At 51.3% G+C, this 18,312-nt stretch overlaps 2 protein-coding genes and 1 pseudogene across 2 annotated transcripts; 2 read left to right on the plus strand and 1 right to left on the minus strand.

The window, feature by feature from the left end:
• Positions 1-3,304: 3,304 nt before the first annotated feature.
• On the plus strand, positions 3,305-8,666 carry LOC125513335 (guanine nucleotide-binding protein subunit gamma 2-like). The gene is made up of 4 exons (XM_048678420.1): positions 3,305-3,841; positions 7,946-7,998; positions 8,082-8,126; positions 8,225-8,666. Exons 1-4 carry the CDS (start codon positions 3,605-3,607, stop codon positions 8,325-8,327), a joined length of 438 nt encoding a protein of 145 aa, XP_048534377.1. The 5' UTR covers positions 3,305-3,604; the 3' UTR covers positions 8,328-8,666.
• Positions 8,667-8,835: 169 nt separating this feature from the next.
• Positions 8,836-12,691, plus strand: LOC125513334 (annotated as a pseudogene).
• Positions 12,692-14,313: 1,622 nt separating this feature from the next.
• Positions 14,314-17,012, minus strand: LOC125513333 (leucine-rich repeat extensin-like protein 4). Its single transcript, XM_048678418.1, has one exon. The coding sequence runs from the start codon at positions 16,963-16,965 to the stop codon at positions 14,641-14,643; it is 2,325 nt and encodes a 774-aa protein (XP_048534375.1). The 5' UTR covers positions 16,966-17,012; the 3' UTR covers positions 14,314-14,640.
• Positions 17,013-18,312: the final 1,300 nt, after the last annotated feature.

The raw sequence follows: 18,312 nt of genomic DNA on the forward strand, positions 1-18,312 counted from the left end.
CACGTTGCGAACGCGGCCGAAAGCAGACCTAGCCTAGTGGCCTTCCAGTCCAATCCGGCGCGCGCCACTCAGTCGCTGACGTCACGAAGGCTTCGGCTGATACCACGACGCCGGGATACCCATAACTACTCCCGCGTAGATGGTTAGTGCGTATAGACCAAATGGCCAGACTCAGATCAAATACCCAGATCTCGTTAAGCGTGTTAAGTATCCGCGAACGCCGACCAGGGCCAGGCCCACCTCTCTCCTAGGTGGTCGGAACCTGCCCTGCCGCTCCGCCTCAAAACTCCACTCGCGGGTGCTCCTCAAGCCGACCCGTCTTTAGTCACCACATATATCATATATAAAGTATATAGTATATACCCGTGATCAACTCCCGAGTGATCACGGCCCGATAGTATAGCATGGCAGACGGACAAGGATGTAGGGCCACTGATGATAAACTAGCATCCTATACTAAGCATTAGGATTGCAGGTAAAGGTAACAACAGTAGTAGCAAGGACAGGCTATGCATCAGTATAGGATTAACGGGAAGCAGTAACATGCTACCCTACTCTAATGCAAGCAGTATAGAGAAGAGTAGGCGATATCTGGTGATCAAAGGGGGGGCTTGCCTGGTTGCTCTGGCAAGAGAGAGGGATCGTCAACCCCGTAGTCGTACTGGGTAGCAGCGGCGTCGGTCTCGGTGTCTAGCGAGAGAAGAGGGGGGAGAAACAATAAATATTTAAGCAAACAGATGCATAGCGATGCATGACATGACAAGTAGCGGTGCTAGGGATGCCCTATCGCGGTATGAGGTGATACCGGTGAAGGGGGGAAACATCCGGGAAAGTATCCCCGGTGTTTCGCGTTTTCGCACAGATAAAACAGAGGGGGAAAGTTGCGTGTTCGCTATGCTAGGGATGCGTGGCGGATAAACGGGCTGCGTATTCAAATTCGTCTCGTCGTTCTGAGCAACTTTCATGTACAAAGTTTTTCCATCCGAGCTACGGTTTATTTTATATTAATTTTAAAAGATTTAAATCATTTTTAGGATTTATTTATTTAATTTAATCAACATTATCCAGAATAGTGTCTGTTGACGTCATCATGACGTCAGCATGACGTCAGTAGTTGACTTGGTCAACCTGACAGGTGGGTCCCGCTGGTCATTGACTGTTTAGCCTAATAAGTGTTTAATTAAACTAACTACTGTTTAATTAAACTAATTAGTTAGTTAGGTTAATCTAATTATGATTAATTAACTTAATTAATTCCTTAATTAATTAATTAATTAAATTATTATTATCTATTTATTTATTTTATTTATTTTACATATTATTTTTAATTCTTTTTTTAACAAAACGTTCTGGGGCTGGGGCTGGGCCCCATGTGTCATTGGCCCTAGGGGGGCATAATGGGCGCACGGGCGTTGGGGCGTTCCGGGCGGAGCCCCGTGAGTGTGCGGGCGCTGGCCCGGGCGTGGCCAACGGGGCGGCTGGGGGACGGCGGCAAGACGCCGGCCAGGTGAGGCGTCGGAGGTGAGGCATGCGGCGGCGCGCGCAAGCTACAACGGTGGAGGTGGTGGCGGGGTCGCGCGATGGAGCAGTGGTCAGGGGCGGAGGGGCGAGGCTAAGGTGAGCAGCAGCGGCTGCAGGGAGGACACGGCGAGGCGCGGCAGTGCGGCGCGCGCGGAAGCTGGCGAGCGTGGTGGCGCATGAGCAGAGGAGCAGGGCACCGACGAGCACGCGGGGGTGAGCACGAGAGGGGCGGGGCTGGTGAGATCAGTAGGCGGCAGGCGCGGGCCGGGCGCGCACGATGGGTGTGGCCACCCCGCGGTCAGGGCGCGATGGCGGCTACGGGAAGACGCGGGGCGTGGTCGAGAGCTGCAGGGGGGCGACGACGCCGTAGAGTGCGCGGCACAGGGGAGAGAGAAGAGGGCATGACCCTCACCGAGTAGTGTAGGGGAGTGGCAGTGGGGGGGTCGCGGAGGAGGACGAAGACTACAGGCGGCGACGGGGGAGCTCCGGGTGGATGGCGCTCGGCGCCGGCGGTTCGGGGTGGCGTCGGGGTCGGTGGAGCACATCGGGGAGGAGGCGAGGCGGTCCGGCGAGGCGGCGGGGGTTGGCGATGGGGACGTGCGCCGGGGCGGCGACGGGGTGGCGTCTTCGGGTGGCGGCGATGGGGTCGGCCCGATCCGGTCTGGATCGGGTGAGAGGGAGGAGATGAGGAGGGACGTGGGGGTTTCGTCCCCGATCCAATCTGGATCGGGGGGGGGGGGGGGGGGTGGAACGACGGGGGGGGGGAGGAGTGGGTGGCGGCTAGGGTTGCGGGGGGTGAGGGGAGTGGATAAGGAGAGTGAGGTGGGCTGGCCGGTTGGGTCTTGTCTTACTGGGCCGAAGCCCAGGGGGCAGGGGGTTTTCTCTTTCTTTTTTTATGTATTTTCTTTCTTTTATTTATTTCCTTTTCTGTTTTGGCTAATTGTTTGGGCACTAAATGAGTTTTGTAAAATATGAGAGTTGGCCCAAAATTCACAACACAATATATCCTACCACCAAAAACTAGTTTGGGGTAATTATCATTTCATATTTTTTTATTAATAAAAAGGTTAGTAAATATTGTTTTCAGCCACTGTTTGAGGTTGTTTAAGTCACTTATCAAATTTCAATAATGTTGTTTACAATTTTATCATAGCCTCTGATTTATCTACTATTTATTGAATATTTTAGTTTTAATATTTGAAAAACTTTTATCGTTTGATTGATTTTGATTTTGAATTTGAATCGGTTTCGAACTAACGCGAGATTACTAACAGTAATCAAAGTGACGTGGCATCGTTAACGTGAGATTACTGTAGCCTAATTATCCGGGCGTCACAATGGCGGAGGCCCGAACATCCGCAAACCTCCTCCGATTTGATGTCGGCTTGCGGAATTCAGACACGCGTTCACGCACATTTACGACACGACGTTGGATAGCAAAAGAGAATGTCCGAACAGATCGGTCCAGACGCTTTCCGGGCAATTTGAGGAGGTATAGGTTTGGAGATGCGCTACCATTGTTGGCAAAAAGTGTGGAGATTGGGTATCCATAAAAGGTCAATTTTATCCTTTTCGCCAAAGAAATAAAATCCATTGCACTGACAATACGGGCAAACCCTGACCCTCCTTCTGCCATTTCTACCTGTATCTTTCTCTGCAAAGTGGGTCCGGCGCTCTGTTTTAACTGGCAGTGAGCCAGTCCGTAAGTCCCATCCATTGACCGGCGGTTTGTGTTGACCAGTCAGATCGACCGCCTCCTCTCCTCCATTCCTCCCTTCGTTTTTACCCCGTCGTCGTCTTCCCCCCCATTCTCTCTTATCCCCACCGCCGTTCTCCTCCCGCTTTGTCGCCGCTCCCCCCGTACCCGACGACGACCGCCCGAGCGGAGGGGAGGGAGAGGTACCATCTCCCGCAGCCCATGGCGTGCCAACGCGTTCGCCTCGTCTGATCGACCGCCCCCTCTTATTCCCTCTTGCTCGGCACAATCGCGCACGCGGAGGTGGGTAGGTGGGTCGCAGGTCTGGCTAGGGCGGAGGCGGAGGTAGATCTGTAGGGCGGGGAAGATAAGCGAGGGCGGGCCGGGATGAGGGGGGAGGCCAACGGAGGGGACCGGCGGCCGCGGGACGAGGAGGGGGAGGAGGAGGAGCCGCCGCAGCAGCCGGAGGAGGAGCAGGACAGGACGTCGAGGCCGTCTTCCGGGCAGCAGCAGCAGCCGGCTGCGGCGGGGTCGGCGGCGACGACGAGGAGCGTGGGGTACGTGGGGAAGCACCGCCTCTCCGCCGCCATCCAGCGCCTCGACCAGGAGCTGCAGTCACTCCAGGTACTCCCAACTCCGCCTCTCCGCACCCCCTCCTCCCCCGTCCACCCGTCTTCTCCAGCCGATGCATCGATCCATAGCTTCATCACGTAGTATACATGCCAAATCCAGAACCTCGCTCCGTTCGATGATAGTATTTCGCACAACAACTCGGCAGCTTAAAAAGCGCGATCTGGATCTTGTAGAACCCGGTTCTACTCGTAGAATCCACAAACCTTGGTGGTTGCCATAGTTAGGGTTGTTCGAGTGTGTGACACCAAATAAGGAAACGAATGTCCCTTTATCTCACGTTTCCCCCCTGAATGTTCCTGATTGAAGAGTCAAAGGCAGAGTCACCCGATTTCTTTCTAATTCAAGGCCTCTTCTAATCGGTGATAGAAGTAAAGTCAAGGTCCGTGCCACTGTTAGGCAACACGCCTACACCTGTAATAGTACTACCTTGTTTCCAGGGCATCTACGATGCCTTTTCTGTATGCCTACTGTCCGTGGATCTGGATGTCCACCAATCACCAATGCCGCCCATCCTAAGCCACACATGACATAGCTTGTACACGGCATTGGCAGGAACAGACGTAGTACCGGAGATGTGATGTCCTTGGTGAATGTTTGTTAACTATGTCTATGTGTAGCACCGTGCATGTCCTGTGTACCCCGATCTGTCGGGGGTTGACAGTTTGTGCTGTGTGCACGGAATAGGATTCTTCATAATTATCTAACGTACTTCATACACGTTTTTGTCCTTGGTAACTGAGTAGCGTGTAGTACCAAAGGAGCTTTTTATAGATATTACATATTTTGCCTCCATTTCAGTATCATTTTCCCTAAATGACCTTCTTTGGACTTGATTACCCTACTGGCACCTCCAAACACTTGCACTTATGCCACCAGAGATATGGCAACATTTATATTGGCATTTTTATGGGGTAGTGGCGCCACTTCAATTAGTGTTTCTAGGTCGCGCCATTTTTTGATGGTGTATAAGGTTGGATGCCGTTATGTAGGTGCCGTCGGATCAGTTGGGGTCGGCGCTGCCGTATCTTATACTAATACATATATATACTCGGTGTGTGATAGAAGCTGGTGCTAGCCTAGATAGTTGGCTGCCCCGCAAACTGTACAGATATGCCACTTTGGAGCAACCAACATGTATATATGTGTCGTTAATTTCCATCAACACATAAGAAGGCAATACTTGAGCTCAAGAAGCAAGCAGGTTTCCCCTTCATGTAGGATATTTTTTTTCTGAGCCACAGGGCACAAGGCCCTTGTTCCATTGCATTTTGCATGAAACATCATACAGTGTACAGCACCTTACCATAAAATTAAACATTGCTAACGCAGCACCTGAGTTAATTCTATCCAAAACATTCAACAGCCACATGCATAAACATGTCCTCTGTACCCCGATCTGTCAGGAGTTGACAGTTTGTGCTATGTGCACATAATAGGATTCTGCATAATTATCTAAAATAATTCATAAACGTCTTATCTAAAGTACCAAAGGAGCCTTTTATAGATATTACATCATTTGCCTCCATTTCGGTATTATTTCTAAATGGCCTTTGTTTAGACTTAACTACCCTACTGGCCCCTCCAAACACTTATTTGCACTTCTGCCCCCAGATATATGACGCCATTTATATTGGCAATTTTAGGGGGGGAGTGGTGCCACTTTGATTGGTGTTTCTAGGTCGCACCATCTTTGATGGCATATAAGGTCAGATGCCGTTATCTAGGTGGGGCTGACGCTGCGGTATTGTATATTAATAGAGATACTCAATGTTAGAAGCTGGTGCTAGGCTAGATGGTTGGCTGCTTGCAAAGTGTACATTGTGGGTTCGAATTCTCCCCCCCCCCCCCCCCCCCCCTTTTTCTTTAATGTGTCAGTTTGGAGCAACCAGCATGTAATATGTCTCGTTAATTTCCATCAACACATAGAGGAGGCGATACTTCAGCTCAAGTAGCAAGTTGTTTTCTCTTATTGTAGTTTTTTTTTCTGAGCCACAGGGCACAAAGCCCTCGTCCCATTGCATTGTGCATAAAACATCATACAGTGTACATCACCTTGCTACAAAATTAAATACTGCTGATGCAGAACCTGAAATTAATTCTATGATTCTATCCAAAACATTCAACAGCCACACAGGTATAAACATGACCACCCTGTAGGATTTATTACGCTCTATTTTATTCGTCCGGTCATCATGCCATAAATGAGCATACGTACAAGGCAGACACACAAACTGGAGTCGTCCATTGATGGGCTTGGTTACTTGGACACCAAAAGGGACCCAACAAAATCAACTGGAGAGAGAGGTACATTACAGATTACACACAGATGTTTATGATAAAATAGTGAAAAATACATTGGTAGCGTTGATTAATGATGCAGATGTTTCTCCCTGGTTCCCACCATCTTCGCGGCTATAGCAGAGTATCATAACACTTGGGAGGACAAATTTGGCCACAAGCACGTCCCCAACCTCGAACCCGTTCACGAAATCATGCCTTCTAAATATCTACATGCTGGACATGCTTAAGATCGATGGAGAAAAACACTGCATCAAGAGAACATTTTCTTTTCTCGTTCAAGAGATAACGATCGATGCGATCTGAGCACACTTTGTATTTCTTAGCTTGAAATAGAATAGCAAAGGAGAGATGAGGAGTGCGCGTCTAGTAGTAGGAACAAACACAAAGCTGCAACAGTTTTTCTCTTCTTATAGAATTTATTTATTAACTTAAAGCACAAAGAAAATCGGAAAAAGGAAAAGAAGAAACCTAGCCAGGAAAACACATTTATTACCTTAAAAGACCAAGGAAGTCAGAAAATAAGAAGCCTAGCCAGGAAGAAAATAAGAAAATCGGAACAGGGAATACAAAGATGGTTAGCCAGGATTCGAACCCATGACCGGTGAATAGCTAAAACAGCCAACCGTCCACGCTAGCGGTGTCTTGTCTCGTGTGTCACGGTGGTGTACATATCTTGGACTGCATGATGGCGTCTGAGTTCTGACCGTGTACTCCATCGAGGCTGGTACGACCTAGAAACAACAATCAAAATGCACCCCCCCCCTCCCAAAAAAAAGGCCAATATAAATGGCGCCATATCCCCGAGGGCCAGAAGTGTAAAATGAGTGTTTGGAGGGGCCAGCAGGGTACTAAAGTCTAAACGAACGTCATTTAGAAGAAAAAAAAAATCTCCTTTTCACACTTTTGACCTGTCGAACCATGCATATTTCTGCTGGTTGGAGGGTTATCTGGAAATTGTCCGTGATGCTTTTCCAAGGAAGTTGCTACTGAAACGTATAAATGTGGAAGTGTTCGCTATGATTGTCCACATTATCCCTGTCTTTCAGTTTCTATCTCTGGCAGTGAATCTTTTTTTTTTGTTACCTCGTATCTACTCTCCTTACCATGAATAGATAACAGAATTTTTCCAGAAAGAACTCTAACCTCTAAATTCTTTTCCTCCCTTTACTGGAACTGTCGTCTAAACAAATGAATTTTAACATTTGTAGAATTATTTACATCATGAATTTGATTTAAGGACATGAGGGGATATCTGAGGAGTTTACATTATTTTGATACGGAGGTAATACTAGATAGATCATTCAGTAGTCGCAAAAAAGAAAAGGTTGAGCATTCAGGTAGATATAAAATGTCTGTGCAAAGAAATTATCATTTCTCTCTTCCATGCTGGATTCTTCAAGGAGTTATGGCAGGCTGTGGTCTTTACTCCGTCATACCAATGATTGGCTATAGAAACAGGGAGATTTCAGTGAAGTCCTGAAATTGGTCATCATGATGAATTTGTACCAATGTCCACCAGATTATGATCAGACTGATCTGGTCTGTTATTCACAATCATGTTTCTTCACAGTATACCAATCGAAAACAAAAGAGGTTCGAAGATTTAGAAGTCACTCTTCTGTTTCCAGCCATGTTTATTTTAGATGTTAGGCTAAAAGTTCTAACAAAATAACCATGATAAGTGATCTAGCATCCTTTAGGGAAGAAGTTTATGGATTTGATCATTAGCATGCTACGCTACAGGTTGAAATTAATTATCTCTGATGTATATTGTGTTTTGTGTATATGACACAGGATGAATTGAATGAGCTTGAAACCATGGAACCTGCATCTGCGGCATGCCGGGAGTAAGTAATTTCAAGTATATCGCATATGTTTCCCGTGCTCTTGCATTCCAGTTTGTGATTGTTTTTCCTCTTGACTAAGCCAGGGTGATCACAAGTACTGAAGGAAAACCTGACCCGCTTCTTCCAATGTAAGTGCCACCACATCTTATTCTTGCCAGTATCTCACCCTAGGAAATCTGACCGTATGAGCACACACACAAAGTGTAACACGGTCGCATTTTTGCAGCACAAGTAGCCCGGAGAACTCTTCATGGGACAGGTGGTTCCAGCGCGTGCGAAGCTCTCGCAGCAACAAATGGTGGCAATCCAAAGGCTCCGATTTTGCCTAGCTTTCGCCGAAGCTGAGACAAGCTGTGTGCAGATTGAATCGACCCCAATCCGTATGGTCCATCGTTGGCCTGGCAACAGAATACAACCCAGTTTTCTTGAGAATCGTTGTGTATGTAATCCCTAACAAAAACATGAATGTATCCTCATTAGTCCTGATTGCTGTCCAGAAAATAGTCCTGTAATTCATCTCCCTCAGGTGCTGACTAGCTATGTTCGATTCTGGTGGTCTTGGAGCAAAATGGTCCTGTACTTTTGGGCAAGTTTGTTGACCTTTGAGCAAAATTTCTCATGTGCATCTAATTTTGTCGAAAATTGCGGAAGCACCGCCTTTCGTTCGATTTGGCTAGTTGTGTTTATTCAGTGATGAATGATATCTCCAAACATGATTGTGTAAAATATTGGGTCCACGATCTCTCACTGTCGTGTGGGGACCGCATGTAAGAGTACACCCGAAGCATCTCTCGCTGTCATGTGGGACCAGCTTGCAGGAGGGTCTACTTGGATCATGAGCGCCATCATCCATCCACATCCACTCTTCGATTCTCCGCTTCTCGCCAACCTCAACCCGCCATGGCCTCCACCGTGGCCTTCACCCCCGCCGTCGCCGTCGGCGCCAATGTGCAGCACTCTCGGAGGACCTCTTCGCTGCGGCCCGTCCCGAGAGCCAGGCCCGTGGCCGCGAGGGCCAGCGCCGAGCGGGACGGGGCCGCGGCGGCCGTCCAGGCGCGGTCGGGGCGGACCATCGAGGAGTGCGAGGCGGACGCCGTCGCCGGGAAGTTCCCCGCCGCGCCGCCGCCGACCAGGCCGCAGGCGCCCAACGGCACCCCGGAGATCAGGCCCCTCGTACGTCACATCCCCTCTCATCCGGGCATTTGCCCAAGTTCCAATCACTGTGCTGAATTGTGGCCATGTGGGTGTTTGTTTGATGTGTGTGTGCAGGACATGGCGAAGCGCCCTCGCCGGAACCGGAGGTCGCCGGCGCTCCGGGCAGCGTTCCAGGAGACCAGCATTACCCCCGCGAACCTCGTCCTCCCTCTGTTCATCCACGAAGGTTGGTGATTGGGATACTGAAACATGGTTGGTGCAAGCAACTGAGATTGGTGGGTACAGTTTGGTTGATTGGTAGTTTGGTACTGATGTGCAGGTGAAGAAGACACTCCCATTGGAGCTATGCCTGGGTGCTTCAGGCTTGGATGGAGGCACGGGCTTCTGGAAGAGGTACCGAGCTTACCGCAGTTTACATGATTCGGTGCCATTGGAGCTATGCCTGAATTATGATACATTAGGTGATTTTCTGTAGTAAGGACATTGCTGTCCATATAACTTCAATATCACCATACTAGAAACAGTGCATGTATATCCATACGAGTTTACGACGATAGTTAATAATGCGCTGAAAAATTAGCAACTATTGTCACACCCTCTTGTTCAAGTCTTAGTTAGCTACATCTATCTTCAGGAAGAAATCAGTTTTGTTGAACTGCTATTATTCACAGGTGTACAAGTCACGCGATGTTGGTGTTAACAGCTTTGTGCTATTTCCAAAGGTTCCTGATGGATTAAAGGTTTTGCCAGAAACATAAGTTTTTTTCGTCTAATTGAATTGCATAGATCATATGGAATAACATAGACGTCCTTTGTCCATCAGACGCAAACTGGAGATGAGGCATATAATGATAATGGTTTAGTGCCGTGAACAATCCGTCTGCTCAAGGATAAGTACCCTGACATTGTGAGTCATGTGTTACATTTGATAATCATTGTCACATTACATCATTTATGCTAAATGCTAACATGTTCGCTTCTCACCACACTACCTGTTTAGGTTATCTACACTGATGTTGCTTTGGATCCGTATTCTTCTGATGGTCATGATGGCATTGTGAGGGAAGATGGTTAGAATTTATTCCTTGCAGATTTGCTCCCAGAGAGATAATATTTGAAGTTTACTTCCATTCATTGCTTCAGTTCAGTGTGATATCCTGAGAATTTTACTTTGCATATGCTAACAATCTAATCATATTAATATAACACTCATTGCTTAATACTGCTACTGTTGTAGACTTGTAGTGCCATACTGATTAAAGAAAACTTTATTTCTTCTATCGAGACCAAGAGAGCATACCTGATTTGGAAGAATGTTGAGAAAAAGTAGTGTTGTATAGGCTTTACAGGCATATGAGCCCGTTAGATCATGCTTGAGTTGCACTGTTAGAGTATACCTGATTTTTTTTACATTATGTTGGATGATGTTACCGGAGGCTGCAGTTATTACTTTTTAATCATAGTTTGTGTGATTGATATTGATTTATACTTTCGGAAGTAAGCAGCTTTGGAGGAGTTTTGTGACTGATAAATGAGTTCCATCAAAGTTCAACTAGATGCTGTTTGTATAGAAATGAAAGGAATCGAACTTCAATCTGTTACTTCTGACCATGTAGATTATGGGAAAAAATTGCTCGTTTCCCCCCTGTTTACATATGAGCTGAGGGCACCCCCTGTTTACATATGAGCTGAGGGCATTAAATTCCACAACGGAGATGTTTGCATGCCAAGTCAATTGGATGTGCATTCCAGTTTAGTATTTCGTACCAATAAAAGTATGTTGGTAGAAATGTGCTCTTTTTCTCGATAATGGCACTTATTAATAACCATGTTTCCATTGGCCTTTTATCCTACTGCAGGAGTCATCATGAACGATGAAACAGTCCATCAGCTGTGCAAGCAGGCAGTTTCCCAGGTTCCCTTTCCTGAATCGGCCTTGTAGTCATGGGCCTCCTGGCTTAGTATACCTTTGAGTACATACTTATAGGAAACTTTGCTGTTGCTAAATAGGCTCGAGCTGGTGCTGATGTTGTCAGTCCTAGTGACATGATGGATGGTCGTGTTGGAGCAATTCGGGCTGCTTTAGATGCGGAGGGTTTCCATGATGTCTCCGTCATGTCCTACACTGCCAAGTACATACCTGTCCTGAAATAGAACCTACTGTTGTCTTATTATATTTGATAATTTTCTTCTCCCCTTGACTACAAATTGCAAGTAGGATCATGTGTATGATGTATAGGCTATGATATTGCAGGTATGCTAGTTCATTTTATGGTCCATTCCGTGAAGCTCTGGATTCAAATCCACGATTTGGAGACAAGAAGACGTATGTACCTAACCTTAAAACTTGTAGTTACATCCAGTGTATAATTTAAAATCATTATATCTAAGTGACCTAGTACACGCTTTGTTGATTCTCAAGTTATCAGATGAACCCAGCCAATTACAGAGAAGCCCTTATAGAAACTGCAGCAGATGAAGCAGAAGGAGCAGACATTCTTCTGGTAATTCTGTTACTTCGTATACAGAGTGCTCGATCATCAAAGTCTTTGTTTGTTTCCTTACTTGTGTAGCGTACTAAAAGCTATGTTATCATTTGTCAGGTGAAACCTGGATTACCATACCTGGATATTATCCGACTTCTACGGGATAATTCAGCCCTGCCGATTGCTGCATACCAGGTTAGTTTGCAAGCTTTTTTACCTGCAACCACATCTTCCATATTTCACGTGAAAGCAGAAACCATTTTCTTAGCGTCAAGTACAATGTTGTTGATGAAGCCATTTTCAGGGCCACATGTACTGCATAGTGCCACCTAGATTCGTCTTGTTATTTTCTCTTTACCCAGAAGGAGATTTAGGTTCATGTGTAACAAAAGGACTGGCGGCCAAATGATCTTTAGCAATAAGCAAAGCAGACATTTTCGATATCGTTTTCTCAGAAATAGCTTCTGGCCTCCCCTTGAACCCTGTCCCTGTCTATAACACCACCCTGAAACTGATCTCCAATATGAATGCTCCGGAGAATCCCCTTGAATCTGTTTTGCACGTCCTCCAATGCGTATCGCCTGCCTGACCCTACTACACGTGATCATTTGAGATGCACTAGTAATCTGTCAAACAGATCAATGCCACTTATTTCGACGCATTTGTTTGTAACCGCATGATGGTTGCTGTGTTCAGGTGTCGGGCGAGTACTCGATGATCAAGGCCGGCGGCGTGCTGAAGATGGTGGACGAGGAGAAGGTGATGATGGAGTCGCTGCTGTGCCTGCGGCGCGCCGGCGCCGACATCATCCTCACCTACTTCGCTCGCCAGGCCGCCAACATCCTCTGCGGCAGCAAGCGGCCGTAGCTCATCACGGAAGTCGATTTCTTGTAGTAGTAGCACCATGGCCATGGCGCTTCACTGCATTGCAGAGTATGTGGCGCGGCACGGCCATGCTCTCCGGTAGATAGAGGTTTGTCACCGGCTTCGGTTTGGTGTAATTAACGAGGCTTTATTTTTAACTGATTTTAGGGGTTGTTTTTTAGAACTGATGAGAGGTTTGCGAGAAGGAGACGCTCGTTCGTGAGCACTGACAGGTGGGCCCGCCAGGCCTGCCTGCGTGGGCCGGGCCGCCGGGCTGCATGCACGGGTCAGCTTGACGTTCCGGTGACATCACCGGCTTTTTTGAATTGCACGCGACCTGCTCCCACTGAGTGCTCTGCTTCCGTAAATTTCTCCGGGGCTCACACGCACGCTGAACACCTGCACGCTGCACCTGCACACACAACAGCGCCAGCACATTCAGGGCCGGACGGCGTCTGCACACTCCTGCGCCACCACCACCACTGCTCCTCCTCTATTATTTGCATCATGACATTTCACACCGTCTCTTTTCTAGTATAACCACTTCGCACCGTCTCTCTTTTAGAACCATTTCACACTGCCTGTTAACAGGAGTACTACTGTCTACTGTACTTACTATATATTTCCCTCGCAGAAAAGAAAAGACAATGGAAATCTCAGGTCCCCTCCTCGCTTCTTGTTTGACTATTTTCCTACCACGTGTTTGGTTTACCAAACACACATGCCGATGCCGCACGCTCGTTTTCTTTCCACCATTTTTTTTGCTTCAAAGGATCAGTGTGCGGGTGCCCGCTACACTTGTTCGGAAACTTCATATGGTCGTCGCTATGGGCCGGGATCACCAGATCAGATCATGAGAGTAGTGGAAGGTCAACGGTGGGTGCTGAGGCAGACCCAGTTGACCCAAGGCTCCAAACCAATACTGGCTCACTGGTCGCTGCCTGCTTTCTTCTTCCTTACTACGAGTAGCATTTGGCAAATGGGACGTACATGAGCAAACGTGTACTTTGCTCATCTAACTACACATTTTCTTTCGGAATCTCATCTGAGAACACTTGATTACTGCCTGTTTACAAGAGGTCCGTACTGCTACAACTTAGGACAGTGTTATTTTATCTTGGATCCGCCGCCGCCCCACGATGAAATGATGCCCAGCAGCAGGCCAGCACCCACCAGCCACTTCCTCGCCATTCACAGCGAGCGCTCGCTCGCTCGCTCAGTCCCGCTTGTCTGTCTCCATGGATGGATCGATGGGCACCGACAGCGACACCACTTGCCCCTACCCCGCCTGCTTTGCCCTTGGCGCCTTGCCAATGGCCAATGCCGTCTACCCATGCGTGACGGCCGGGCCCTCCATGATAGAAATGCCCATGCATGCATGTACGTACGTCGTCCTCTTCCCCCTCCCCCCACCCCCACGACAAGTACAACAGCAAGGTGGCGGATGCGCTGGCGAGCGGGCGCACGGAATGGATGTCTGATTTGTTGCAGCATCGCGCGGCTGGCGTGAGCCGGGAAAATGCCATGGCCTTTTCATGTGCAGTTCTGAGTTCTGGGGGAGGGACCAACCCGTGTGCGCCCCGCACCTGCGCCTGCTCCCTCGAAACGCCGCATTTTCATCTTGATCCGATTCCTCTTTTGCGCGGGGAGAATTTCGATCTGAAATTACGAGAAGGAAGAGCGAATTGATGCCCAACATTCTCCCTCTCGGTTTCATTGCTGCTCTTTTTGGCCGCTGCGCTTCTGCGTCTCCTCTACGAGTAATCAACCCGTGTTCAGAGTTAGGAGGAGTACACTTTTGATCATCATGTATCAGATCGAGATGTTTTACTGCAGTAGATGAAGGTGCCACTCATTCTGTTATTGCAGGCTCGAAGATTACACATCCAAATTAATTTAATAAATCCGGGCAGAAAGAATACATAGGAGGGCCTCTTTTAACTCCATCCAATCTCTCTCTCTGTAGATCGTGGATCGAATACTCGCAACAAATTCAGAAGAAGGAAGAAGAAGAGATGAAAAAGAAATCCAAGGTGGAAAAAAATACTACGGGTGATGGCGGAGCGAGCGCGAGGTGAGGTATTATACTGGCGGCGATCGGCTGTTGGCGGCGGCTCCGGCGGTGGATCGGGAGGAATTAGTTGTACGGCTTCATTGGCGGCGGCGGCGACCCGTATGCCACGCCGTACACCGGCGGGAACGGCAGGTTCGCGCCGGCCGGCGTCGGGTGCCCGGTGCTGCCGCCCTGGGACGGCGGCGCGCAGTGCTCGGGCGTGGACGGCGTTGTTGCTCCCGACGACGGCGAGGACGGGGTGCCTGGGTGCGTCTCTGATGGAGGCGTGGTGGTGGCTGGTGTCCCCGGCGAGTGGGGAGGCAGCGCGTAGCCGGGGTACTCCGTGGGCGGCGACGGCGTCTGGTGGCTGCCGGAGGATGGTGGCGTCGAGCCGGAGGGCGTCGTGGGGCCGTACGAGCCCGGAGGCGGCGCGTACCGCCCGTCTGGCTTGTCGGCCGAGGTTGGGGGAGGCGGCGCGTGGCCTCCTACTGGCATCGGGGTGCCTGACGAAGGAGACGGGTACGACGGGGTCCCCGGCGTGCTCTGCGGCGGCAAGTGGGATGACGGGGTGCTGGAGCTGGACGGCGGCGTCGGGTACGATGGAGTGGTTGAGCCCTGCGGTGGTGATGGGGTGGTGGATCCCTGGGGCGGCGAGTGGTACGACGGGGTGCTGGAGCTCGACGGAGGCGTCGGGTACGACGGCGTGGTCGAGCCGGGTGGCGATGGCGTGGTGGATCCCTGGGGCGGCGAGTGGTACGACGGGGTGCTGGAGCTGGACGGCGGCGTCGGGTACGACGGGGTGCTGGAGCTGGACGGCGGCGTCGGGTACGACGGCGTGGTCGAGCCTGGTGGCGATGGCGTGGTGGATCCCTGGGGTGGCGAGTGGTATGACGGGGTGCTGGAGCTCGACGGTGGCGACGGGTAGGACGGGGTGGTGGATCCCTGATGCGGCGAGGGGTATGCCGGCGTGCCGGAGCCCTTGGGAGGCGAGTGGGACGACGGAGTGGTCGTGCTTGACGGCGGCGACGGGTAGGACGGGCTGGAAGGCTTGCCACCACCGGGCGTGGTGGGAGTGGCAGGAGTGTACGCCGGGAACTGGCATTGCGCCTTGCTGCAGTCGAACGGGTGGGAGGCCGCGGCGGCGCACTGCGCCGCCGGCCGCTGCGCGGGCGCGCCGGGGATGCAGTTCCACGCGCCGTCGGCGGTGGCCTGCGCGCAGCCGGGGCGCGAGGTGATGAAGTTGTCGGTGTAGGTGAAGTTCTTGAGCCCGGCGAGGCCGCAGACGGCGGCCGGCACGGCGCCCTCGAAGAGGTTCCCGGCGACGTCGAGCTCCTCGACGGCCGCCATCCCGCCGACGGCCGCGGGGAGGGCCCCCTGGAGCCGGTTGCCGCTGACATCAAACACCGTCACCTTCTTCAGCAGCCCCACCTGCGGCGGGACGCAGCCGGTGAGCATGTCGTCGATGAGCACGATCTCGTTGAGCGTGTCCGCCATCCTGCCGATGGAGGGCGGGATGCACCCGCCGAGCCGATTGTGCGCGAGCACGACGACGGAGGCCGGCGAGTTGCCGAGGTTGGCGGGGATGGGGTTGCGCAGGCGGTTGGAGTTGAGGAAGATGGCGTCGAGCGGGCGGTCGAAGAGCGCCGGCGGGATGGAGCCCTCGAAGTCATTGAAGCGGAGGTCGAGGTACCTGAGGGACGGCAGCGCGAGCACCACCTCCGGGAAGGCGCCGACGAAGCGGTTGTTGCTGAGGTCGAGCTCGTGGAGCAGGCGCAAGCGGCGGAAGGTGTCGGGCACGACGCCGCAGAAGCGGTTGGAGTTGAGGTGCAGCAGCGCCAGGTCCGGGAGCCCCAGCGGGAGGGAGGCGGGGATGTAGCCGGCGATGTCGGCGTGGTTGAGGTCGATCCCGGCGACGGTGAGTGGTGCGCCGTGGTAGGCGGCGGAGGGGGCGGGCGCGCAGTAGACGCCGTTGTAGCGGCAGACGTCGGGGCCCTGCCAGTTGGCGGTGAAGTTGGCCGGGTCGGAGAAGATGGCCGTCTGCTTCCAGGCCTGCAGCGCCGCGTAGGCCGCCCGCAGGCGCGGGTTCGGGAACGGCCAGCCCGCCGGCGCGTCGAAGCGGGTGGCCAGCGACGCCGCGTACTGCTCCGGCACGTTGCCCTCCTGCTGCGCCGCGGCGAACGCGCCGAGCAGCGCGAGCAGGAGCAGGAGCGCGAGCGGCGGCGGCATGCCGCGCCGGATCATGGCTGCGTTGAGCTGTGATCTGGGGAGAATGGAGAATGTGGCTGGATGCAAGCAAGAGCAAGGTGGAGGAGAGCGAGGGAGGAAGGAGGTGAGGGAGGTCGGGATCACGGAGGGAGAGATCAAGTGGGGGGAGGGGAGCGTGGTGATGAGGTGTGAGGGCAGTGGCATTCAGGGCGGGTCACATGGGGCGAGAGGGAGGGGTCACATGGGGGAGCTGCTACGAGCTAGGAGCATGTATGATGCTGCGACGAGGCGACGCGGCTCGTGGACGACGGCTGGCTGGCGCGGCGTCGGTCCGTCGGCGAGGAGGGCCGCGTTTCAGCGTGTGGGGCTCCGCGTTTCACTGCTACTGCTGGCACTCTCTTATTTTATCTCTTCTTCTTTTTTCTTTCTTTTGCATGGGGATGACGACGGGGATGCCATGACCATTCGCGTCCGCGTCTCCAGGGTGAATGATTCATGCGATGGCCAAGTTCGAATTTCATAATGCCAATGCCACCGATTTCTCGCCGGACGATTCGACCTGTGCTCATTTTGATTTTGAAGAACTTCACAGGAAACGTCTCGGGCCTACGCCGTGATCCGGGCATTTTACACGCGAGTTCTCCATGAGCCAGGTTGGCGCCAAGAATCGTCCCAACGAACGAATAAATTCCGGCGTTTCGAACGCCAGCCATTAATTTAGCCCAGTCACCACTCACCAGTGATCACACCACATGCGTTACTAGTACCAATTTGGCTCAACAAACCTACAGTGCTTCCACCTACAACACTCCACGGCCGGCCACCAACATGCAGCAGCGGCGGTACCACTTCAGCAAATCAAATGGCCAGCAATCGATCAACAATCATGCACGCGCCGAAGCACGTACGCTCTCCTCTCATATACTACATGCTCTGGCGACACCGGTCCTAGTCCTATACCAAAATTTGATTGATTGATTGCTGGCCACCTAAGCAACACATGCATGCAACTCTTAAAGCGCAGATCTCCCATGGAGCCTCTCCCCTCTCCCACCATCAACAAAAAGACTTGCATCATCAAAAAAAAAATTAAAAATTTATCAGCAAGTCCAGCCCAGCGAGCAGGCAGGCACCGACCACGCCGTTGGAGTCTTCTCACCTACCGTTCCAAACCAAACAGTCCTGGGGTACCGCCGGGGGCAACTAATTACGCAATGCAGCAGCAGCCAGCGGGAGGCGATTAGGTTAGGTTAGCGAGGGCCAGATCGAGGCTAGTAACGTGCTCGTCAGACTAGTATAATGCGCCCGCCACTAATCAACAGCGCCTCGTGATGCGCTCCGTGCCGATCGCCTCGTGGGCTCACGGCGCAGAGCTGCAAACATTTTTTTTACTGATGACCAGTTTGGTTCACTGGCTAGGACTTAGAGCTTCAAATGTTTGAATTAGTCCACTACTACGTACATGCACTCTCGTATGGGATGGCACACCCACGCGGATCGGATCGTTGCAGGCAGAGGTGTCAGTTGTTTACTGCAGTAAGTTACTAAACT

The sequence above is a fragment of the Triticum urartu genome, chromosome 6 (genome assembly GCF_003073215.2).
Source record: "Triticum urartu cultivar G1812 chromosome 6, Tu2.1, whole genome shotgun sequence".
NCBI lineage: Eukaryota > Viridiplantae > Streptophyta > Magnoliopsida > Poales > Poaceae > Triticum > Triticum urartu.

Excerpts from the sequence above, each read along its gene's own strand:
- LOC125513333 (XM_048678418.1), bottom strand. The coding sequence starts at position 16,965 with ATGCCACTGCCCTCACACCTCATCACCACGCTCCCCTCCCCCCACTTG.
- LOC125513335 (XM_048678420.1), top strand. The coding sequence starts at position 3,605 with ATGAGGGGGGAGGCCAACGGAGGGGACCGGCGGCCGCGGGACGAGGAG. Across the intron at positions 3,842-7,945 it reads AGGAGCTGCAGTCACTCCAG|GATGAATTGAATGAGCTTGA; the intron begins GTACTCCCAACT and ends TATATGACACAG. Across the intron at positions 7,999-8,081 it reads GCATCTGCGGCATGCCGGGA|GGTGATCACAAGTACTGAAG; the intron begins GTAAGTAATTTC and ends TGACTAAGCCAG.